General features: G+C 49.9%; 1 protein-coding gene across 1 annotated transcript in view; it reads left to right on the top strand.

Annotated features, from left to right (window-relative positions):
* spt4 (Transcription elongation factor subunit spt4) overlaps window positions 1–6,505 on the top strand; it is a 41,007-nt gene extending 34,502 nt beyond the window's left edge. The window contains exon 4 of the mRNA XM_089574559.1: window positions 6,303–6,505. Coding sequence (XP_089430685.1) covers window positions 6,303–6,421 — 119 coding nt within the window. The 3' untranslated portion in view covers window positions 6,422–6,505. The remainder of the gene's footprint in view (window positions 1–6,302) is intronic.
* Window positions 6,506–25,764: the final 19,259 nt, after the last annotated feature.

Raw genomic sequence — 25,764 nt, 5'->3', positions numbered from 1 at the left:
GTAAGAAATAGCCTAATTGGGATGTTATTTTGCGATAAATTTTCTTCCAGGTGAGATATTTAAAATCTAAATGCATATTTGAAATGGAATTCTATAATACACCTGCGTTCCAAGTTTTATCAAGCTATGTAGACAAATAAAAACCAAGTTTTTAAGACCCTCATCCCCCTTAAATTTAGAAGTGCGACAGTACCCGCATCGCCCTTTTTGTTCTTTTTTTTTTAAAGGCGCTCTCAAAGCATGCCCGGTGTAGCACGTCGCGGAGTGTACCGGAGGCCAGGCGTGCCCGTAATCGCGTCTCATTTGTTGAACACTACAGGCATTCCCGTAAAGCGGCTACCGTTCGCCCATGTGGCACCTCTTCTCTGGCGTTTTGTGAGCGATCGCGGCGAAAGAGCTCAAATGTCCGTGAGCTACCTTTTCCCGATGCCTATGCGCCTTTTTCAGCCTTTGTCATGCCGTCAGCGCGCCGTTCGTCGCGTAGAAAAAAAAAAAAAAAGAAAGCAAAGTATGGCGCACGCCGGTCGTAACTTCTGTAGAAATGAGTTCGCATCGATCGCTCATAACAATCTTTGTTGTCGTTTAGATGTCGTCATCCACTGAGTGGCGCGTGGTGCTTACGCTCGCGAAACTCTTCCTACTTGTAGAAGTAGGGATCTTTAGAATAGGGCAACCCTATCCATTAGAAGGGTAGGGAAATAGCGGGCTAATTCTCGTGCGCATGCTCACCACAATTACCCCAGGGGCTTTATAAAAGCCTCTAATGTCTTCACGGGGGTGGGCCCATCGGCTGCTCAGCGGCGCTATGTATGAGGCAAGAAAAGTTGGAATGAGTGCTTGACAATCCTCCTCCAGCGACTTCGCTGTCCGCCGTTCTCGCGTATTACATGATACAAAAAAAAAAAGTTGATTACGGACGTGTTGCCTTTCGATTGAACTATAGGCACGACAGCGCTGACAAAGGCAGGCGCGGATACGTCGTACTTGCAGCTGCGCTGTTGCGTGCACTGCTGCCAATGCCGCCGTTCCCGCTTTCAGAGCGGCGTGCGCCTTCTACGGCTCTGCGCGAACAGCCGCCGAACTAAAGCTAAATCGGAGAAGTGTCAAGTTTTGCCTTTTAGGCTGGCTCCTTTTCGTAGAGGGTTGCAATTCGAATGTGTTGTATGAGTCTGAAAATTGAGGATTGCCCCTATTCCGGAACCTCATCACATTTCGACACGTCTAGTACCCGCAGGCAGCGACGCGCTTGCGGAGTGGTTTGTGCATTCCGTTGTGCACTGCACCGTATAAGTGTCGATAGTCGCCCTCGTTTTTCTGTGCAGACACCGGGATAAGTACCACTGGTGGTTCTAAAACACACTGCAATCTGCGCCTCTAGAACTTTGAGCCAATAAGTGTTTCTTTGTTTATGCTAATGGCGTCCGCCTGTTGCGTCGAATCGGTGACTCGATTTCGTCCAGAAACGAACCTTTCGAGCGTGAAGTATTGTCGCATGATCACTCGTTCGGTGCTGCACTTCAAGCATGCGGACCACCGCTTATTGGCGAAGCACGGGCATTTTGCCGCTGGAAAACAACTTTATTGGAGGCCAGTAGAGGTCTTCGTCGAAAGGAACGATCGCTCCACTGGGGGTTCGTTGGGGATCCCCAGTCCGAAAGAAGGGAATCACTCTAGGAGGGAGAGCGAAATAGGAAAAGGTGAAGAGAACGTCACATATGCCCGGAATGGGTTCTGTATCTGCCCTTATCTCGCGACTCTCTGACTGTGAGCTGTTTCGCGCTCTCCGAAGTTGCAGAGTATTAGATGAGCTTTGTTAGCATGGAAATTTTTGGCAGGTACACATCTGCCAAGAATGTTTCGGGTGCGATTGGAGGGGAGGGGGGGGGGGGGGCGCAATTTTCCTTGACGTTCTTGTATAGAAAGCGTCGAACCACCGCTTCCGTGCGCGCGAACTGTCTGGTCAGCCCGATAGGCCTGGCTATCGCATTTTAGGAAAGCTCGTAATATACTTCGCACCGCAGTCCGATGGCAGCGGATAGTCCCGGCGGCTTAATCCGCCCTTTCGTAAGTTCTACGAACTACACGTGCAGTGTACACGTGTTGACTGAGATCTCACTGGCGGCCGCATTGGAGGCCAACAGATCAAGCGCTGCATGAGTATTCAAAAGTCGAGAATACTGCGTGTGTGGCGCCGCAGGTCGCAGATTGCATCTAAATAGATGCCGTCCCCATCGTGGCCGCGGAAGTGACCGTCGGTGGCAGCGCGGAAGCGCCCAGAGTTGCACTAAACGACTGCATTGTGCGCGCCCGCCCGCCAGTCGGCGCCAGCTTCATCCCTCCGCCTGCGCCAAGGTTGTTTCGGTTTCGGGTGGCATGCGTATGTTCTCACTTTTACCGAAGGTTACGTTGGCGCGGTGACAGGTCCGCTTGCATCGGCTTAGCGGAGTCGCCATCTCTTTTTTTTTTTTTTTTACCCGGTCCCAGCGTCCGCGCAGCGAAGGCCTTGTGAGTGTCTCCCCTCCTTCCCGTTTATGGAATTTTCGTTTTTCCTCGAAGGATGGTTTTGATTCCTCTCGCTTGCTAAGTAGATCCTTCCGTAGAATAGATTGTGCGGAGCCTCGAGACGCCACCACGCCGCGGCCTCGCTTCTCATTGTCCGCCTTGCTTGTTATGTGCGCGTTTGTGCTGTGTCCGAGACACCCCCTGCGCAACTCCCCCTCCCTGCCTCCTTGCCTTTGTCGGTGGTTAGCTTCCTTGCGCTCTTTCTTCCGCGAGCGAGGTGTGTGTGTGTTGTGAGTGGGAGCGGCGACTGCCAAGGTCAGTTTCGCTGTGAGCAGAGGGGGCCACTGGGTCACAAGGAAACCACCTTCCGCCTTCTTAACTTTCGCCGACCCGAAGAAGTAATGAAAAGCGACTGGCGTTCGGCGTGGAGATCAGCCTCTTGCGGAGGAGAGCTTTTGCCTTGCGGTGGACTCGAAGATGCTCGGAGTTTTGGGCCACTTTGCGGGAATTTATTTTGGGTAGGATTTTCGGCAGGAATCTTGTTTTCGGTCGGTAATGTTTTTAGACATCAGTTTATGCGTAGCGAGGTTGTCCAAAGCTGTAACATGGAATTACGATACGGGATGTTTGAACAGGAGACCCTGTTGTACTCGCTACAACATTTGCCGACATCGCCATTAAGCTCTCAGTCGGAAGTTTTAAGAGCCTTCTCTAACGATTTTTTTTTTCTACATTCTGAATGAACGTATGGCTTACGCGCGGTTCTGGGGTTCTTCAAAGGTGGGCGCGATTTCCTTCGATGATCGTGTACAGTGTTGGGGGAACGTTGGTGCATTTTTTTTTATGATTCTACGCGGCGACATAAAAGTACTCTTTCGCGACTTACGAACATTACAAGGCGGCATCGTGTCTAGCTGTCGCAGTTTTGTGTTGTCTTTTCCCGAGAGTTCTATTCACACGCTGTCCCTTGTGAAAATGCGCGTACTTCCCCTCCGCGTAACTTGGTGCTCCTCGGCTCCCATCGCATGCGTTATTGCCATGTGGCGCCGCTTTGCACTGGCGGTGTTCGCACAGTCGGGGGAGGAGAGCACTGTAGAGATCCCTCCGGTGGGCGGTGGCGGGGCGTCCTTGAGGAGTCGATCGCGTTCACTAGAAACGGCGTAGCCGCCGTGGAGGGGTGGCTGGGCGGGCGACCCTGAAAATGTGTGCCTTGAGTTCCGCTCAAAAAAAGTTGCGAGTCCGCATAGCGACCAATACGACATCTCGATCACGTCTCGAGCCTCCTATCCCGCGTATGTCATCCCCCCCTCTTCCTTCGTCTCGCACATCCGACATTGGGATGCACGGACGGGAGCGTAACTCGGGGCGTGTTACGTAAGCGGAAGCTGCCTCGTGGCGTTTGCCGCTCTGCAGGAAGAGGATGGCGACATGCTTGCTTCTGGAAACGCGTTCACGCAGGTGTACATGTGCGAGCAGCACGAAAGGGAACACCTTTCGTGCTGTACAGTCTTTGTCAAAAATTTAGAGCCCAGGGCGTTTGCTTCTAAGCCTCGCAGTGGGACTCCTGTAAGTACGTGGCAGTCCTACCCATTGGAGGAGGCAGGACCAGAAATCTTACTTTCAGCAAATTTGGAGCGCTGGAGATGCATGCATTACGAGCCAGACAGTGTGCTTCAGAAGCGAACCCCTTGGGCTCCAAACTTTTGACCAAGGCTGTATAGTGCAGCTGTATCGCGCCTGTTCGTCGAAGAGAGTGTTTACAAAAATAAACGCTTGTTCGCGTGTGTGCGTGTATCGTCGAGCCGAAATGGAGCGCGAAAGCAGTTGGCACCTCTTTGTTGGAGTCTGTGGTGTGTTTATGGTTGTTTAACGTCCCAAAGCGACTCAGGCTATGATGGACGCCGTAGTGAAGGGCTCCGGAAATTTCGACCATATGGGGTTCTTTAACGTGCACTGACATCGCACAGTATACGGGCCTCTAGAATTTCTCCTCTATCGAAACTCCACCACCGCGGCCGGGATCGAACCCGCGTCTTTCAGATCAGCAGTCAAGCACCACTGAACCAACGAGTTGCGCAAAACCGCGTTCGCCGAAGCGACGACGCAGGTGTGATCAACAGATATCCGTAGTCAGGTTGCGTACGTGCATTCGTCATGACGCCTCGGGTTTAAGCATCAGTCACGCCAATTGCTCGCATGCGTCAATGTTAGAGCGATGGGGTATGCTTGTGTCGTTTCGTATTAAATGATTCAGCGGCTGTGCCGGCCCCATAGTACATTCAAAAGTCCCTTTGCTCGGTGTAACCGATATTATTAAGGCGAAAGCCTTTAATGCCTCATCGTTGGCGACAGAGGGTTGTCAGCAGAGGTGTCACGCTTTTTCTAGTCAAACCAGAAAAAAAATGTTTGTGCACGATGGGATTCGAACCACCATCCTTCCGTTCCGCAGCCGAGCGTGCTAATGGCTGCGCTACTTCCTGCCAACGCACATGTTTTTCGGTTTATAAAGCTTGAGGGACTGTTGAACTTCGAGATTGTAGAAAACCATTCTTATCACGGCGGCCGTACCACCACTTCCAGCAGTTCCCAAACGAGTGCACCAATGGTCGGACTGCGGTCGCACCCAGCCCGTTGTGCGTAAGCTAGGCATTGTGCGGCTCATCATTTTTCTCTCTCTTAAAGGCAGCCCTAAGCCACCGAATGTGGTCGCACGCGTATGTTGGAGAAGCGGCGAGCTCGGGCAGTAGCTGAAGTCCTCCTCGACGTCTTTGACGGCAAAATTGGCGAACGGCAGTATAATCACTGCGTTACCGGACGGTCACTAGCTTCTTGGCCTCTGTGCAGATGACACCTTATGAATTCGGTCATTCTCCTTTGAATTTGCGCGACCTTCTTGCGCCATATTCGGCTAGTCAGAATTCATTACTTTATTTTCACTGCTCGCCATGTACTTGTTTACATATTTATATAACCCTGGACGCATGTTCCGCCCGGCGTTGCGTTTTCCCGCAGTGATCGAACAAAATCGGTTTGAAAGATGATGGGCAGGCTGTTGTGCAAGTATTTCTGAAGGCACTTTTGTTGCATTTCAAACCGGACTGATTCTTCGCAGCCTTCATCCTTCGGTAGCGTCATATTAAGGCGAAAACCTTTAATGGCTCATACTGTCTTCCGTCCGTTAATAAAGCGTGTCACAGGCGTTTGACTCGGGAACTAAAAGCGATAGAAGAAAACCATAGGTTGCTACAGATAGAGGAGGAAAAAATGAACCTAGAAGCCAAGTTTGATGACTTAGTGTAATTAATTATAGGCAAAAATTTCGAAATTGCGTCGATATAGCCACGGGAACGGTGTGACGTCATTGCCACCGGAAGTCGTCATGGCATAGTGAAAGTTTTCACAGGATGGTCGGGACAACTTCGGATTTGTGTCAAATTAGATAGAAAAAGTGTAATTAAGCGTAATTAACACTTAAGATCCCCGAAATATGTATAATTTGGGTATCGATATAGACATGGGAACGGTTTGACGTCACATCCGCCGGAAGTCGTCACGGCATAGTGTCCTCGGCTTTCGCCTCTGAGCACTTTCGTTGCCAAAGTGTCCTCGCAATTTTTTGCACGAATTTCTGTGATTTCCTTTTACGGTAACCCACCTCCGGACATCAGTTACGGTAGTACAGATTTGACTATGCATTCAGAAGAGAGCACCTTTGTGTGTTTGTGTGTTTGCATGTGTGTCTCACACATACTGTAGAAGCTTGTAAAGCTGCTTTCACGACCCCCTTTGCCCTCTTGCAGGTCGCAAGGCCAAGGGTATCTACGCCATCTCGGTGTCTGGCCGGCTGCCGCTGGCCACGGTGCGCGAACTCAAGAGCAGGGGAATCACCTACAAGTCCCGGGACACCAGCACCGTCTGAGGCGACAGCTGGCGCCCTCTCTTTCTCCATTCCTCTCCACCCATCCCTTTCTCTCGGGTTACTGTAAATAAAGTGTGCATATCAGTTTTCGTCTCCCCTGTCTCTCTCCCTCCCTTTGTTTCCGTGCACTCTGCGGCTCCACTGCAGGCTCAAGCAGAGAGTCTTAGGATAGCAGATGGGTGACCCTGCTGGAACGTTCCGTATCAGCCGCTTATATGGAATTGGGGGAATATGGAGTCGAAATGATATGGATGCATGTGGATACCCATATGTTCTCCATACGTCACCTGTATGGTGTCTATAAGCTTTCTATATAACTTCCTTGTGATTTCTATATAGTGTGTATGACGTCATATAGAGTCCTTAAGTGTCCATATGCGCCTTCCACATAGTCCACGTCGACTCCATATGCTATATATAGAATCCATATAATCCATATGGATACATACGGAATTATGGGACTCGTCATATGGAAGCTTTCAGTAAGGGAAGTGAGCGGGCCATAGCACTGCTTGTTCTGCATGAATTCACCTCTAGTCAAACGACACCTCTATGTACAGTTCTAGAACTCCGATCGCATACTAAAAAAAAGAAAAATTCACGTACTGAGCTGTGAGTGGAAGCTTTTTTTTAAAGGGCTTTTCGGTGATCGCCAGAATCCTCCAGTTTCGCTGAGGAGTACCGAAGCAGCGATGCATGCGTGAGTACTACTAGCAGCGTGGCGGGAAAAAAAGAATTGTCTCTTCTGGTACAGCAGGCTGGTCGGGCCTTTTTCTTCTTGCTTAGTTTGAAGTTGCTCGGTTCGTATTTTGTTTCCTCAAAACTAGTAAAAGTACCATGAAAGGCCAAATGTTCCGCTCAGTGATAATGCGTGTGCACAGCAGTGAAGTAAATCTGGTGCTTCTTGATTAGCTTGGCAAAAAAAAAAAAAAAACTTCCTGCGAGACAATCCTGATATGTTTGATTACTGGCCCCCTGCTTATAATTTCGGAAGGAAACTGAGAAAACGGAAAGTTCGCTTTCTTTCTTTACCGTGGGAGAAATTAGCGTTCTTTGTAGGTTTGTTTCATTATTTTTCACTGAAAATTATTAGTTGCATTAACGTGGAGCATATCAAAACGAAGCTAAATGAATGTGCTATTAGATGGCTTGCATTTCAAATGCAAATATTAGGCAGTAATGCGAGATTTTATTTGTGCAATACAAACTGATAAAAATTAGGTTAACAATTTGCAACGTGAAGCTTCTAAGGTGAAAATAATACTTTGGTCCTGAAATGCAGAAAAGAGTTCGTTTTATTGCATGAAGCACTGGAAAATTTCAATGCTTTCGAGCTGCAAAAAATGCTTTCTGGAGGCAAAAGGCGCGCGTGTGCTGTGCGATGTCAGTGCACGTTAAAGGTCCCCAGGTGGTCGAAATTATTCCGGAGACCTCCACTAGGGCACCTCTTTCACTTTTTCTTCTTTCACTCCCACCTTTATACCTTCCCTTACAGCTCGGTTCGGGTGTCCGCTGAGATTTGAGACAGTTACTGCGCCATTTCCTTTCCTCAAAAAAAAAAAAAAATCGAGTAGCTGTGTTTGGAGATGGTGCAGACTTTTTCTTTCTCAAAATATGTTCATTGGAAAATGGTAGAAAGTACAAACACATCAGCTAGCGACAGCAATGTGCTTCTGAACGATAGAAATAGTAAATATGAAATTGTAAAGCACAAGGAAAGTTGCAAAATACAAAAATTAATGGAAAGTGACCGCAAAGCATTGAAAGATATGCGAACACCATGAGAGAAAAGAGTTGGGTAATACGTATCATGCACACGAAATGTTTTGAGCAGGAAAAGAAAACCTTCACGAATGCTCGCCGAGCATGACGATGCTAGAAAACTAAGGAATGCATTACCTTTTCTCCAGCGAACAGCAAGATTGGGTAATGAATCATTGGAACTGGAATTCTTGTTCGAATACAGCCTGGCGTGGCGGGAGTTTAATTGCCATGCTCGCTAAGAAAGGTTTTGCTTCGTTCTGTTCGGCACCACACAAAAATTTACCGCTTGGTAACATACATTCTAATTAATTCAAAACTGAAAGTTGAATTATTAGACAATGCAACTGGTAGCGTAACAAGTGGGGAAGTGCGTCGGTAGCCTTGAAGTAACCCACGATATCTGTGAGTGAGTCGCCGATGACCTGTGGTCAATGGACACTGTAAGGAAAGTTACATAGGTCATACTGCAACAGAACATTGAATTTGGATGTATCATGCACGGACTCCTACAGGAAAAAAATGATTGCTGTCTTCCGAGATTTGCTTCAGGCTGCCTTCATTAGTTCGTTACTTTCATTTGTATTACCGCTTGCTGAATTCGGGAAATTCCGAAAATCTTTAACAGGGAGACATCAGATGCGAGAAACAGCGTTTGTCAACACATCTTCAATGCTACACCACACGTGATGAATAATCTCAAAGAAAAGTTCACTTTTACTGGCGAAACAAATTGTAAAGGGACCTCAGTTGGATCAAAAAAGCTGGTCATTCACGTCTGTATACGTATGCGCATTTCCTCTTGTAAGCACCTCCGGCCGCAACGCTTGGCGCAGCTAAGAAGGCAGAAGTTTCGCATGGCAGTTGCCTCAGTTTTCTCTGTTCTTGTTATGGGAGCTTTAATTCAAGTCCGCGTGTTTTATAAACGTGTAAGTATAGGGTTGTCACCGGTGTATTCATTCGCAAGTAGGACGGGGAATTCTTATCCTATTGTTATGATGATGCTCGACTATCAGCATCAAGGGCTCGGTTCAGTTTTTGAAAAAGTTAGCAAAAGGATTCATCCGTACTGTAGCATTACATTTACGAAGCAGCTGAGAAAAACGAAACTCCGACCTTCATTTGGGAAATTCGTCGGATTGCGGGAGAATTTGTGTCACGGCTGCTGTCGGATGTTCGAAAGCCGACGCGGCTACAAGTGAATAGGGAGCTTCTAGGACTAGGTACGTCTGATGAAAATTTGGTGAGAAAAATTGGCAGTATTAAAATCAACGGCATGAATTTGACATGGAAATAAAGACCAGTCATCCTGATCCTCATCGAGACCTTGTAATGGCATTAAATCTTTCTCTCTCTATTCTTTCATTTTTTAAGTCTGAATCATTTTCCCCTTATGCATTTCTTTCTCAAGAGAAGGCACGCATAAGGACTATTATCCAATATACGTAATATTCTAAATCGAATTGGGAAAAAGGGTCAAATTTTTTTAGAGAAAAGCCATGGAAGCGCCATCAGCCACCCGCGCATCACTGCATAAAACTCGTTCAAGACCTCGAGTCTTCTTGCATCGCAAGCTCCACGTTCGCTACAATTGATGGCAAGAGGCTTCGTTTATTTGTCCGAACTAGAACTCGCTTCAAATGGTCGCCGTTTTGAATCAATAGCCGCCGTTTTAAAAATCGCTACCGGTTTTGCACAACATTCCTAAAGAAGCTTTCCTTTAATGACACATAGACCCGCAAGGGATACACTTCGAACGTGAGAAGTTTACAAGAGTCGGATACAACTCGTCTGTAGTGAAGCTCCGCCCACATTCAGGACCGCTGAACAGAATACATCCATGATAAAAAGCAGAAGCTAATGGCGCGACGAAATTTTAAGTTCAAGAGTTTTGATGCCTCTGGCTTGTTTGGTTGGTTGGTTTGTGAGGTTTAACGTCCCAAAGTGACCAGGCTATGAAAGACGCCGTAGTGGAAAGCTCCGGAAGATTTCGACCACTTGGATTTCTTTAACGTGCACTGACATGGCACAGTACACGTGCCTCTGGCAAACGCTGCGGCAGGGATCGAACCAGCGTATTTCGGGTAAGCAGCCGACCACCGTAACCACTGAGCCACCTAAACTCCACATTTAGTAACACAAAACTTAGTAACCTGAAGTCACCTTTAGTAACCTAAATCTACTAAAATCGGCTACAACTGAAGTCTTCGTCGAAGCTTTGCCCACATTCAGGACCGCCGAACAGAATACCTTGCTGACAAAATGTAGACCATTTTTAAAGCTTTTCTTGTTCTCTAAACAAGAAGCTAATGGAAGAGGAAATTATACACGCAAGAGTTTTGATGCATCTGGCTTGTTTTATACAAACATCAAAAAGCTGATTTTGTTCAATGTTGTGATTGGTCAGCGAAGTTCTTTTTTTTTTAAGTTGTATCCTAGTATAGCTTCTCTTTTCTTGAAATTAAGTTATACTTTACTTCGTCAGAAGACCTCGTAATTTTTTGGCAATGGGCAAAATGGCGCCATGCTTTAGGGCAGGCCACCGTGAACACTTTACCACAGACGGAAACCTGCTAACAATCATCTCAAGATGTCCAAGGCCCATGGCTGGGAACCAGCGTGGTGCCACTGGTGTGGCGAAGTAAAAGTTTCCGTCACGAGCTCCCTCATGGCCATCGGCCCGCTGAGCCATCTGCGAGGTCGCACGTAAGCGGCACGTGCGCAGAGCACCACTTTCAAGGGCGCACGCGGTGGGCACCGGGTGCCCCTTGGCAACAGCAGCACCTGGTCAAGGGAAGACAATGGGGACACTGGGGCGCCCACTGCACAACGAAAGGGAAACGCGCGTTCCCCTTTTGTCTGCGCCTTTCCCTACGGCGCACGCGTACGTCGGCCTTCTCTACAAACCCACTCCGACCACCCTACCCTTGCAGCTTCCGATCCGTGCGTCCTGCTTCCATTGACTGCCTCCAGCCGTACGCAAATTTTGATCAAGGAAAAAAAAAAAGGGAAATCCTTTCCCCGCCAGACGGCTCGGACTGTCGTCTTCGTCTTTCCCTCTCGCCCCCTTTAGCGCCAGCTTTCGGGGAACGTCGTCGTCTTGCAGACGGCATCAGAGGTGGTCCTTGTCTGCAAGTAAAAAGCGTTGAAGGCATCGCGACGGCTCGAGACTTTCATTTTTTTCTTTTCACCCCGTCTCATTCTGCGCCATGTTTACTATTCTGACCGGTCGCGCTTGTTTGTTTCGTGGCCGTATGAAGGGAGCGCACGTGCAGGGTTACACCAATCCCCCCGTTCCCCTGACCCCCCTCTGTTAGTGGCCAAAGAGGGGCACCCCGCCGCCAGCACCCGCAGGCCTCCGCCATCCGTATTCAGGACATCAAGGTGGACAATGGTGGGAAAAAAAGAGGAAGGGGCTTGCAGGAGTTTGGGGCTTCTCCAATCCTTTTTCTGGACCGGACGAAAGCGGCAGACGCCGTCTTCCCTCTTCTTCCGTCGGTCGCTTTGAGGAGGGAGTAGCAAGGAGAAAGAGGTACACAGAGGGGAAGGGGGGGGGTGCTATTGGGCCGACTGCAAAGGGGAGGTAAGAGGTAGCGCGCGTATAAAATATTACACGTACAAACAGTGGGGCAGTTTTCGATTTCCAGAGCACTACCCTTTCTCGTCTCTTTCTTTCTCTCTCTGTGGCCTGGCAGGAAGGATGGAGGGGTCATCGTCTGGGTCTTCGACCCAGACGATCCAGCGTTGACGCACGCCGCACATACACCACGCCAAAGGCGGCAGGGAGCAGCGGAGAGGGTGTCGGGAGGGTTCTGAACGGGGTAGTCCCCCCCCCCCCCCCCCCCTCCTGCCCGCCGCTGTTTCCGAATCAGTTTTTGGTGCTCTAGCGCACTTTCCCCGGCTTTTTCGGGAAAGCCCTCGCCGCTTTTGTCCCACATCCGGTAGGTACGCAGGCGGGCGCGTGGACATTGAGATAAGACGTCGTAAATAATTTTGTTTTCTTCCATTTTCTTGTTCTTTTCTTGGGGCAGAGTGGTCCGGTACGGCTACTGTGTGCGCTCGATTCAGAGCGCGATATCCGCTCCCCCCCCCCCCCCCACCCCACGTTCTCTCCATACCACCACGTTCCATCTCGATCGCCGTCGCAAGACGTGTCTGCAAAGAGTTGCCTTCTGCGTTTTTCGCACAGATTTTCATAGCTGCTGCTGCGGTTATATTTGGAGCACCCTTTCACTTTCCACCACGTCCTCGCCGGATCTGAGCGTCTTTTCCTCTAAGCTGCCCCTTGCAGTCTTGCTTCACTTTTACCCTCTCTCTTTGCTCTTTGTACCTTCTTCCGCCAGCAGCGCCCTCAGAGCTTTGCTTGTTAATGCGCTTCTTCAGCTCTGCTTGTCTGAACTCCTTTTCTAGAGCAGCGCCCCGGCTACAAGAAAAGCGCGACAGGGCGCACAGAATTTCATTTTCGCAGTCACCTGGTCCAGTTGAGAAATGAGGCTGCGAAAAACTGGCTTGGTTCGCCTCTGTGGCCTAGGCTACCTCCCCAACCTCCCATTTTCAAAGCGAGTATATTGCGGTCATCGAAAACTGTGAACAGCTGACGTGAAGAAATGTTCGATGCATGAACACAGCCGCTTAGGTATATGGGCGTTTCCTATATCGGCAGTTACTTAGTTGTCGGGTTCACTGCGAGAGTTCGATGAGAAAGCAGGCATTTTGGGACCCACTCAAACAATAAAATCACAGGATATTTAATGCGGATTCAAGAAAAAGCGGTAAAGGTGACTTCATGTTGCGTGTATTTGAAGTGGCATTCTTCCTGAAAGCCGCTTCAAGCATGTTTACTCGTGCGTCTCAAACAACCGAACGCCATAAAGCACGCAAGTCACAGTCTGATATTCTCCCTGCATGCATAAAAAAGCCTCACATTGCGAGGTAATATTTACAACTGCCGCGTCTCAACATCGAGGTCTCAGTGCAAACCGGCCTACATTTACGCTGACGCTGAGTGGAATGAAAAATGGCTTCCTGTTTCTGGTTTCATTGCCGTAATGCGCTGATGCAACCAATCATTCATACACCTTCCCGCAAGTCATGGAGATTTTGCACACAGCCATTTGCCGCCAGATGACGCTTGCGAAACTCTTGTGTCATACGTTCTTTATCAAAAACAAAATAAGAAATTCTTCAGCGGGCCAATCAGACGGCTGTCTGATGCTTCAAGTGTAGGAGCTGAGCTATCTATAGCCAGTGCTAGAGTGCTGTCTGTTGTGTGTTGTGACTGAGAGAAGGATGAAAAGGAAATTGCACGGGCCTGCCTACTGGCTCGAGCCGAGCCACCACCGCTGCCGCGTGCAGACAGAGGAGAATTAAAAGATCAGAGGAAAGATTGGTTGGTTTGGTTTATGGGGTTTAACGTCCCAAAACGACTAATACCCCTGTCACACTAGCAAATTTAATGCCATTCGAACCTAATGGCATTCGATGCATCGAATGTCATTCGGTCTCTTTCGGTGCTACACGGAAAAAAATAATGTCATTCGAAAATGATGGCATCGACGATCAATGAAAAAAACATAGTCGAACTGAACGACATCAGCACGCATAAAATATGTTTAAAATTGTTGTGCAGTGTTTCAAAAGCGTGTGAGAACATTTGTGTGCCGTATTATAAGCTTAAAATATCATTTCCGGCCATTCTGCACCGCTTTAGCCATCAAAAGCCAAGCCAAGTACAAAGTCAACTACAAATCCGATAAATGTAAATAAACAAAATGGCTGGCATGGTGGCGCGCGGACACGCGCGGAGCTTGGAAATGTCTTCCAAAAGGTGAACTGCTCAGTTACGTCTTTAAGTACCTTCGAGCCTAACGAACATGGCACGCCAACCAACAAGAATCACGCATCCCAAAATGACCGACGGTCGCAGGAAAGACGCTGCTTCAAGCTCGGCCGCTGCGGTAGGCTGCTGAGACCGAGAGTAACAGCTATACACGACAGCCTCTAGTGTGAACAGATTCACACAAATATTAACTTTTTTTTAGCAGAACTAAATAAATGCACTTTCTAGGTTTGGCAATGGGCACATTATTTTTTTTCGCGTCGCTTGTTCCTGCTGCGTATCTGGTGTCCAGAGTACGCATTCGGTTCGAGATCGAGTGCGAATGAGTTCCCCTAACTCATTCGATGGCGAATGTCATTCGAACCTAATGACATTACATGTTCCCGTGTAGCAGTCGATTAATGACATTAGGTGCTAATGTCATTCGATTCGAATGACATTAGATTTGCTAGTGTGACAGGGGTATAAGGCTATGAGAGACGCCGTAGTGGAGGGCTCCGGAAATTTCGACCACCTGGGGTTCTTTAACGTGCACTGACATCGCACAGCACACGGGCCTCGAATTTCTCCTCCAAAGAAATTCTGCCGCCACGGCCGGGATCGAACCCGCGTCTTTCGGGCCAGCAGCCGAGCACCATAGCCACTGAGCCACCGCGGCGGCTAGATCAGAGGAAAGAGAAAAAGGAAAGAAAAGACGCGCGTCGCAGCAACAACTGCGTCCGCCGGAGCGGACGCTGCTCAAAAAACAGATAAGCGGCCGAAGCCGCGCTCGCCGAAGCGATATTCGTGACTTTAGTGTTGACTATTGACTTGCCTGCACTGGTGCCTGTAGTGAGCTACTAGTCGAAACTAATCGGAACTAATCGGAGCACACTGTAAGTATAATATCCATATCAGCTTTTGGCTATTTGGCTATTTTGGCTAATTTTGGCTGTTTAAAGGAGTTAGATGCATTGGAGAGGTTGCTTTGCCTGCAAGTTTCTCGAGAGCGCATGTATTTTGGTGGGATGTAGGCAAAATTTGTTGGGCCACAGCGCCGAGGGTAACCGCGTTTTCGAAATTCTAGAAACTGATATGGATATTACTTACGGTGAGATATACACGCCTCCCAATAATAAAGGAGTCTCACAGTAATAGTTAAAAAGTTAAATATTCAGTTTTAGTTAACCAGCCTGCTAGTTATTATACGTCTCAGCTGTATTCTGATATACTGCACCGCTGATAGTACTGTGCCGAAAACAGCGCTCTTCTGACTCAAAAAGCCTATTTTTAAAAAAAAACTGGCAGTGGCTTAGGTCGGCTATGTTAGGATATACGTAGCGAAAGCGAGCGCAACGACGAAGCAAGAGGTGTGACGTCATACCAAACGGCGGCGGCTGCTCCGCGGCGAGGCGCGCGCTGTGACGTCATGCCAGATGGCGCGGCGAGCGCGCGGCGTCCGCCAGCTGCGGCGGTTGCTAGGCAACGGCCCAAGGTCGGCCTCTGTGCCTCCTCGGAGCACCGCCACAGCGAAATCGCAAGTTCATGGCCAATGTAGCTTTCGCTACGAAATTGCGTAACGAACATGCAACACCTCGCATCAAGTGCGCTCGCCACTCGTATTTCACGTCATATCTCGATGTTTCAGATTCGCTGAACAACGAGAGCCCACTTTGATGCAAGAAGAGGTCATCATCATCATCATGAACCTGACTACACCCACTGCAGGGCAAAGGCCTCTCCCATGTCTCTCCAATTAACCCTGTCCTTTGTCAGTTGCGGCCACCGTATCCCCGCAAACTTCTTAATCTCATCCGCCCACCTAACTTTCTGCCCTCAAACGTAGCAAACGTTTCAGAAGGTTGGAGCTTCTGCCGCGGGGAGCCGACAGATTTTTTTTTTAATGCGATGTTGATTGCTTGGTTTGGTTTGGTTTATGGGGTTTAACGTCCTAAAGCAACTAAGGCTATGAGAGACGCCGTAGTGGAGGGCTCCGGAAATTTCGACCACCTGGGGTTCTTTAACGTGCACTGACATCGCACAGTACACGGGCTCTTGATTGCCTCAGGGCATAAAATGATATGTAATGATAGATGAGGATGCCTAATCGTCTTCGTACGCTGCAGGAGTTCGCCAGAAAGCGACGAAAGGATCAGACCTCGAATTTCACAGCGTGGAAACCTCAGCTGCGCTGCATTTTGCATTACCGGATATCGTAATAATTTTATTTTATTTTTGAGTTTTGAATTAAGATGCCGTTAAAAAAAATGACATCATTAGGCCCTCTTATTACATTCTACAGCTTGTAAACGGGAACTTTCATGGATGCCCTTTAAAGTAATTCGTACTTTAATTAATAGAATAGTTAGTTAAAAACTCTGAGATCACTGCGGCGACCCGCACTAGAGCAATGCGAAAGCAAAACGTCCACATACTGTATCGACGTCCGTGGCTGTTTTGACGTCTGAGTGTATTTTTTCGTGTTTAATTAATTACCTAATTGCACCTCATCAACCAAATTTTTCCCACAGCAACATTTTATCACGCACTATTTGTCACAGTCGCACACTTTCACACATTTACGTTCAGAGGGCAACGTAATCGTGCGGACAAAATTTGCGCATACGTTTTGCGGACACATTTTGATGGTTCTCATCAGTGTCCCAGGCATCTTTTAACAACACTGATTTTGTACTGAGCAGTACCGAGAGATGGCGCGGCAAATTAAAAACACGAGATGACTCTCAACTTTTGTTTGTTCACAACTGGCCATTTCTCAAGCCTGCCAATTCTATGTTCAGTTGCAGTATTTATCCAGTTTTAATAGTTGCGGACTGGTCACTTCTCAAGTCGGCCAACTTTGTCGAGCTGCAGTGTTCATTTACCCAGCTTCATTTGTGCAAAACTGGCCACTTCTTAAGCCGGCCAACCCTCGATCCAGCCGCAGGATTTATCCAGTTTTATTTGTGCAAAACTGGCCATTTTTCAATTTGGCAGTCATATCTTCAGCTGCAGCATTTACACAGTTCTAATAGTGCCGAATTGACCACTTTTCGAGCCAGCCATCTCCCTTTCCAGTTGCATTATTTATCCACTTCAATTTTTGCAGAACTGACCACTCCTTAAGTTGGCCAACTCTCGGTCCAGCAGCAGCATTTGTCCACTTTTAATACGGCCAATCTGACCACTTCTCAAGTCGCCCGGCTCTGTGTCCAGTGGTAACATTTACATAGTTTTATTTGTGCATAACTTGTCCCTTTTCACGTTGGCTAGCTCTCTCTACAGCTGCAGCATTTATCCACTTTTATTTTTGCAGAACTGGCCACTTCTGGAATCGGCCAACTCTCAGTCGAGCTGGATCACCTATCCGGATTTAAATGCACCGGACCGGCCACTTCAAAAGTCGGTCAACTTTCGGTCCAGCTGGAGCATTTATTGTTTTATTTGTTCAACACTTGCCACTTTTCAAGTTGTCCAGCTCATTGTTCAGCTGCAGCATTTATCCACTTTTAAAGGGCCAAGCTGGCCACTTCTCAAGTCGCCCGACCCTGTGTCCAGCGGCAACGTTTATTTAGTTTTATTTATGCAAACTTTGCCACTACATATGTTCAGAACATTGGTTCAGGTTACAAGCAACAGCATGTACGGAGGGCTATAGCAGTAACGCTGTATTTTAATTGGACGTGTACTGCACCGGAGATAGCCATTTCAGGAGTGCTGCGATAGTGCTAAGTGTTCATTCCACATATATGTAACTTTTCCCTAGAGTGTTAACTGTCTTTACACCGAACACCCATTCAGACAGCCCCAAAATATGGGGCAGATCTGGAAGAGGCGGGTCTTTGGGTAAGCGAACTGAACATGGAGACGTGGGGAAACTCGGAGTACAGCAGATAGGATTCAGTTTGATTTAGCTGCGGGAAGCGTCATGGAAAATTAAACTGTAATGAGGTTTTTACAGAGCTGGTTGCAATCTGCGGCTTGAAACGGGCGATTATCAAATGGGAGGGCAGTATGGAGATCCATCGTTCAGCAGGGAACAGGTGAAGACGCCGTGCCGTAGAGTGACGCTCAGAGATCTTACATCTTCGGGTTATCGATTGCTCTTGGTGCAGGATGAGCGGCACTTGAGTGATTGACTGCTGCAAGTGGCTTCCAGAAGATGCTGCCCACTTGAGTAGGGCACCACACGTGGCCACTGCTGCTATCGATCTGCGGAGAACGAGACCTTCACCGGCACGTGGCACTAACTACACTTTCTCCGAACCCCGAACCAGCCCGTTTCGTTTCGGCGCTCCGAAGGCGGTTGGTGTCCGGCGCCCAGTCGCGTGTGCGAGAGCAGCGCTTCGGAGACAATGCGCCGCTGTGGGTCACGCAGAGATCAGCACGCGGCCGTGTCCTTGACCCAAACGTCGGCGGAGCTTCGCGCCGCGCCCAGGCGTGCGCAGCGGCGGCGGCGGCCGGCCGGTGTGGTGACCTATAGAGCGCCGCTGGCCAAATTGCCGGGCGACGAAAAGGTGCGCCGCGCATCGCACTCTCGCTCCTCTGCGCAGCGCAAGATAAATGAGCGCTCAGGGGCATCCGCCGGAATGATCTCCGCCGGTGCGTGCACTCCGCCAGCTCGGCCCCGCCGGAGCGTCATTCGGAGAAGTTGCGTGCAGTCGCGTAGGGGCTGCGTGGAGAAAGCTAATCCTCCGCTCGAGCATCGCCAATAGACGGGGCGTTGAGCAACGGCGGTATGAACACGCAAGATACACAAGTGCAATGGGAGACGCACTCGGTACACATCTGCCAACAATAAGTTTGCTGACGCCTTGCTTTGATTGATGGCTGCAAGAACTTTCGGTCAAAGATCGTAGAAATTCACGGTGTGCATTACGCCGATCAGACGTCGCACGGTGCGCTATTCACTTTCAAATGTCTCTATGTCTCTGTGCTGTTTTTAAGCAGATCTCAACAAAACTCAGCGGACTTTATCCGCAAAGAAAACATTGTGGAGCGCATCAGTGAACGCGCCTGCGAAAAATATGCTGTCCTGCATCCTCATAAGACCAGCGCAAATTAAGCTCCTCTTCATTCGAGCTGCGTACACAGATGGACTAGTTCGGCGCCGGCCACACGCACGAGACAGTTGTTTCTTCTCTGAAATCGCAAGTGCTTGCGCGATGTCGAGCCAAGTGTTTGTCGGGTATGGACGCAGGAGGCACGCCTTGCATGTTCGGGTTAACTTCGTGGATGCCTCTACAAGGACAAGTGGGGTATCTCTGTCGACTCCTCTCATCTCCCGACATGCTGCACCTAATTGGCTCAAGGAGGCGCGTGGTTGCGCGTGCTCGCGCGGAAAGAATGCGCGCGCCTCATCGGGACAACCAGTGAGGGCGAGGAGGGTGCGCGCGAGCGAGGGCCTGTGCAGCAGCAGCGGCAGCATCAGCAACAGAGCTGCGTAATTACGCGTGCTACCAGCAGTGCATCGCGCAGTGCTCTCAGCTGGCGCGTCCATCCATCGTGTGCGCTGCGAGCGGGGGGGCACCCCTTCTTCGCGCCGCCCATTGCGAGACTGGGGATGCGTCGGGCCCACATTGGTCCCAAGGCCGCATTTATTATGTCGTTGACCCCCTCTTTGGGCTTTCTTTCTTTTTGGGGAACTGGTTTCGGCCACCCCCGAGTGTGTGTCTCCACACGCTGACCGAAACGCCCTGGGCGCGCGCAGATGGGTTTCCAGCTGGAAACGGGCGGGCCCTTCTCGCACCTACGTAATAGCGCGCGCGCGCGCGCCCCACTGATCGGCGCAGCACCAGGACCACTTTCGCCGCCGCACCACCGGGCCCCCCACGCGTGCGACGTGCGGCCGTCCTCGTGCAACCCACGCGAACGGGCGCGCACTTCGGGGTACGACTCCCTCGCGTCGGCCCGGCAAGGGGTCACCGAGGAACGGTGCGAACGGGACGCGGCCCGGCCTCACTGTCCGGACAGGCTTCCCGAAGGGGGTCTTCCCCGGTGCGGCGAGAGTGGTCTGGCTGCCTCTTCATCGCACAAGGGGGGGCGGAAGGCACTGTCGGGATACATGCGAGCAGCGCTGTGCATGGTACTGCGCATGCTTTGAAAGCTAACACATGGAACTTTAGCCCTGCTGGGCAAGGTTGGTGGTTCCAGATGGAAAACAAACTAACAAACAAAAAAAACCTGCAAGATCTTCGTACATGACCACTGCTACGTATTTGTCGGTTGCGTACGCATCATAACTGTCTAGGCGTCTTCTCAACACATGCCATGAGAGACTAAATAGGCCGTTTCTTCGCACAAAACAGTGCTTCAGCAACAGAAAACACACGGATGCCCACCGATGCCATGCTGCACTGATGTCGGATCGGCCCTGCAAGGAACGATGGCCCATGAATGCACTTCTGGCGCCCCGCAACAGTCACCAGACTGAAAACATGTGACTGTTGGAGTGCGTCAACGAGTCAGTAAACTCCTGTAACCTGTGGCACAACACACAGTCAAGCATAAGCTGCTGAAAGGCCTTTAGCGTAAGCTGTAAGGTAGTCTTGCATCTGCAGTGTCACCGGCAGTGCATTTTTTATACAGTACACTGGCCGGCATAAGTCTTACCTGCGTTTTGAGTGGTACTTTGAAGTGCAGCAACTAATTGCACAGATTTCTATATCTACAGGTACTTTGAAATGCAGCAACTAATTGCACAGATTTCTATATCTACAGGTACTTTGAAATGCAGCAACTAATTGCACAGATTTCTATATCTACAGGTACTTTTAAGTGCAGCAACTAATTGCACAGATTTCTATATCTACAGCGTGCGAATAGTACTTTTCCCACACCGAATTGAATACGAATAGTGTAGCTAAAAACCAAGTCGAAAACGAATCGAATTGGGATGAACTCGAGATCAATACGAATCGAATAAGTATACTAATATTCGTTACCTGGGCTATAGTTCGTAGAAAACGAGTTACACGCACAGGAAAATTACGTTTTACTCCTGATGACGAAAGAGAATAAACTGGAGCAACACCTCAGGACATGAGATAGGTAACAGCTACGTATGAGCCATGGCCTCCGAGATCGGGCATCAAGGCAGGCAGAGTTTGCTGGTCTTGTCTGAGCCCTGCCAGCGGCGTCTAGTCATAGAAGGACATGTATGAGCATTATGAACGCACCAAATGAATAGACCGCGGCGCGGCGATGAATCCTTCATCCCGCGCGTACTAACCGCGGCAGGATCATGCTGCCTGGATGCGGGCCCTTCTTCTTGAACAGCCGTCGAAGAATAATACGGCAGGTCTTATTCGAGCCTCATACCAGTTACTGAAAAGCATTCGAAAAGTTGAGAACACATTTGGTTCGTTTCGAGTCAGTTTTAACCTACACTGTTTGATTCGGTGGAATGATAGAACACGGATATTATTCAAAACTTTGTAGTGCTCGCACACCCGTACAATTTTCACGTAGTTTTCGGCGTTCCACACACGCCACAGTCCGCAGTATTACGAGTTTATTCAAGCATGCTCCTAGAATTTGAAACGGGCTGGCCCTTGAGATCAGTCCCCACTCTCTCCTGTCATCATCATCATCATCATCATCATCATCAGCCTGACTACGTCCACTGCAGGGCAAAGGCCTCTCCCATGTCTCTCGAATTAACCCTGTCCTTCGCCAGCCGCGGCCACCATATCCCCGCAAAGAAATGTTTTCCACCGCTCCAACCTACCGCCAATGAACAACGGTGAAGTGACACAGTGAAGACGCAGAACTGAACGTCCCTTGAACGGAGGCGGCGGCAGACTCATTTCATGGACGACCTGTTCGGAAATGTGTTCGGACGCCCGCGCTCCCGATCACAACTCTGGGTGATCACACAACTGTGATCATAGGTCTGTGATCACATGTCTCTGTGATAGAGGCCGCTTTTCCTATTGGGGCCACTTCTGCGACTGTCTATAGCGTCCGTTCTCAAAAGTTATCCGTAGAGAGCACGTCAGACGAATACTCTTCGTGGCGATGCTGAGCGGCATTATTTTCGTTTTCTCTTTTCCGAATGTGCAAGGGTCGGCAAAAGTGGTGGCTCAACTTTCCCGATAATCCTTCTTGCCGCCGGATACCGTCGTGGCCGGCTCTGGTCTTTTCTTCTCGCCGGCCCCTTGGGGCCCCACTTATGGGGAAGCGAACGCAACGCTGTCGCCGCGACAGCAGTGGGCCGAACGGCGGCAGCTCACCTAAGGCGAAATTGTGTCGCACGACATAAAAAGGGACCACTTGTTCAAATGATGGTGCCCATCCAGGAAGACTAATCACTGCTCTGCTCCAGATGCATAATTAATGGCGTGTAATTGCACCGCAAGAAAAGCACGAGGCAAAGTGGAAGAACGCGCCGTTTCCACTGTTTCTTCCGCGCCAAGTTGCGACAGCTCTGCTTATTAGCCGCGCCGTAAGTAATGGCACCAATTTTCGGGCGTCCTGATAAATTCTGCCGTCTTTCTCCCTCTCTGCTTCTGCTGGCGCCAAATATTGTGATGCCGCTGCTGGTTTCGGCGTGCCTGATTGCCTCATTCTGGCAAACAGAAAAGTAACAGTAACCGCGTATAAGTGCGCGGTGACGCGATGACGAACGCGTAGTTAGCCTCGTAATAGGACCGGGCGCGCGCATGTCCGTTCTTTTTCCAGCTCCTCGGATGGCAAGAAGGACGCGTGCTCGGTCCAGAGTTCCCCAAAATTTTCCACTGACGTCCAAGAAACGACTCTGCAGAAGCAGTGCCTTGGGCTATACCACGTGCGTTGAGCATCGCCGGAAGAAAAAGAAAAGCATCGTGTGTCCATGAAACTAGCGCCAAGCCAATAGACATCGTTGAAGAACCGTCTCTGGTAGATAAAGTAAAGGCTGCTTACTAAATACTTGACGCGTCAGCCAAATTGAGATACGGGTGGAGAATATACTAGACAAAGGACACAAACGCATGCGGGGCATAGAAATCGGCTGAGTAGGTAGAAAGGGTATATTTCGCAATCGTTCTTTGGCATACTTCCATGCATATGATATACGGTCTCCGCTGATCACCGACTTGAAGAGAAGTATCAGAAAATGGCGCTTTCTCGCCGTGTTATCGTACCTTGGACGTATGTAATGACATCTTTCTTTGCAGTTGCTCTTGAGTGTGTCGCAGATCAAATATTTTTCCCGAGAACAACCCGAAATAAGGCCCGAAGAGAGTAGATGCGGCGTGTTTTCCTAAGGGTTCTGTTCAAGAGAGTGTATACCATCAGTGACAACATGAGCTGCGGTGGTTTGGTCCCAAGAATAGGTGCAGGTTTGCTTTCGAAACCATCTCTGACCTCGCTTACCCACGACCCGTCTGGAAAAGGAGACGACGTTCCGTGACGGGCGCGCTGCCTGCCAGGTGTCCCGTCCAGGGAGCATCGCCCTACGCTGGCGACAGAGCCATCGTTGTATGCGTGCCTGCCTCATTGCCGTCGCTTGCACAAGAACGCTCGTCCCAGCGGACGTGGCGCGGACGCTGCTCTTCTCAGAAGCACGAGTTCGGCGGCGCACACGAAGAAGCCTGCCCGGTGGCTCGGCCGGGGCCATTCTCTGAAATAACCCCGGAAACCCGAAAGGAGCCCGAGGAAAAAGCGGCGCAGCCCACAAGCGATCGGAGAAACTTTCTCTCTTCTCTTTATCATCGTTCGCCCCAAGCCACGACGTCGTAAGAAGCCAGTAATGAAGAAGCGAGCGCCGGCGATATCCATCCCTTGGTTACACCAGGCACGCGGCAAGACGTAATTCGGTGCTTTATTTTTCTTCTTCTCCTTTCTCTAGCTGTTTCTATCTTGCTTCCATCGCGTCTTGCTCTTCTTTTTTGCGCGCGCTGACGCTGGTGGTCCCGGAGGCAGCAGCAGCAGCAGAAGGAGCCAGGGGAGTGCAGAACAGTCACGGGTCGCCAATGGAGCATAGCTGTGGAAGAAGAGAAGACGTTGCCGCCGCCGCAACCGGTTGGTTCCCGGAGGGAGATTCTGTTGCGTGGCATTGAACCGACCGGCCGGCGACGGAATCTGGCCGCCCTCATCAGCGTCCACGATTGGCCCTCGCTCTGCCTCGGGGCTCAGCCACTTTCCCGTTCCGTTAACTCCGCGCCGGGGCCAAGGGGAGAAAGTGCGGCGGTCGCGACGATAAGGCGGCGAGCGCTCTGCTTCCTGGACGACGGCGAAGTGGTAGCACGTGGAGTTGAACGTCCCGTGCGAACCGATGTCGACGGACCTTCCGGAACTGCCAGCCGTGACCCAGTCACTCGAAGGGGGTCCGCGTGGCAATGCCAGTCCCGGCAGCGACCGCCGCCTGTCCTGGGTTTCGGCGCAGTGAACGCTGTTTTGGCGGCAGCATTTTGTGATAAGGCTTGAGACACCGCCACCGTCTTTCAGCAATATACGCCAATGCTGTGGCACGGCAACCGGGTCTGCAATCCCTACAAAAGGGGCATCCGGTTTCGTACTTGTTCGTGCCAGAGTCATTCCTTTGATATCGTCGTTTATTTCCATCGAAACCGCGGCGCATTCAGAAACGCTGGCTTCTCCAATGTGCTGTCTCTCCCTGCTTTTTTGGCGAGCTAAAGCAGGGACACCATAATATGCCTGGCCATCCTCGAGAGTAACTTGGTCACAAGTGCGACGGAACGTGTTTTGCCACTTGTGTTATTGTTCTCGCGGTGATTATGATGTTGGTCTAACGTATAACACGCCTCGATAGTTTCTTAACACCCACCGCGCAATGACTTTGGCGTTCAACTGCTGATCCCAAGGTCGCGGAATCGAGCCACGGCCGCTACATTCTGGTGGAGGCGAGATGCAAGGATGCCCCCGTGGGCTGTGCGATGTCAACGCACGTCCGGAGCCCTTCACTACAGCTTCCCACATAGTCCATATGTGCCCCTTCGGGACGTTAAACCCCTCATGCCATACTACATACCGTACCAGTTCATACATGGCCCTTAATGGAGACTAGCGCTATTCACTCGCCAATCTCTCCCTCATTACTCGGTCCACATGTCCGCCTCATTCGCTTGCCCTGCGGGAGGTCCGCGGTAATCATGCTTTTAGTGGAATTCTAAACGAAAATATCACAAGGGTACAAGGACGACTAGGTCAAGAGGGAAGTGGCTCTGCAGCAGCCATTTTCTGGCACTGGGAAGTTTGCGCTCACGAATCGCTATTTGCAGCAGCGGATGTATGTGGTAATTTCTTTTAATGCGATAGAATTTAGGTTGTCGTTTCAGAAAAAAAATTCCTGCTTCTTTTTCACGAAATTTCCTGATTGGTCAAGTGAGATCGCGTGACCTTGTGACGTCATTGCAGCCTGCCCACCATGGCACGTGGCAACCTAACCACCGAGTTGTGAGCTGCCTGTCCCCCATATTGTAGGTGGCAATGAAATTAATCCAAATAAATTCAGTGCGTTTTCCACCTGCCCACCATGGCACTGCACATGAGCCCTATGGGAGCCCGGGAAGATCAACCAGGCTCTCACAAGCCTCCACCGGTGGCAGTTTGAAAGACCCTCCTACCGGGGCAGTGACGCATCGGTTAACCGTTGCACTGCCCCAGTTGTGGTGTGATGACTAACCGCGATCAATAAATGCGATTGAGAGGGGCGTGGCATCACCAACACCACGTGACCACCAGTGAACGACTCAAAGGGCTCCGCCAAATTTGAAAATCTTAGGACCCCAAAAATACGGAAGTTGGCCCACCCACGAAA

Source organism: Amblyomma mixtum, chromosome 2, assembly GCF_055824585.1.
Source record: "Amblyomma mixtum isolate Tamu chromosome 2, ASM5582458v1, whole genome shotgun sequence".
Classification (NCBI taxonomy): domain Eukaryota; kingdom Metazoa; phylum Arthropoda; class Arachnida; order Ixodida; family Ixodidae; genus Amblyomma; species Amblyomma mixtum.
Note: the sequence above shows the minus strand (reverse complement) of the source record. Positions and strands in the feature narration are given on the sequence as shown.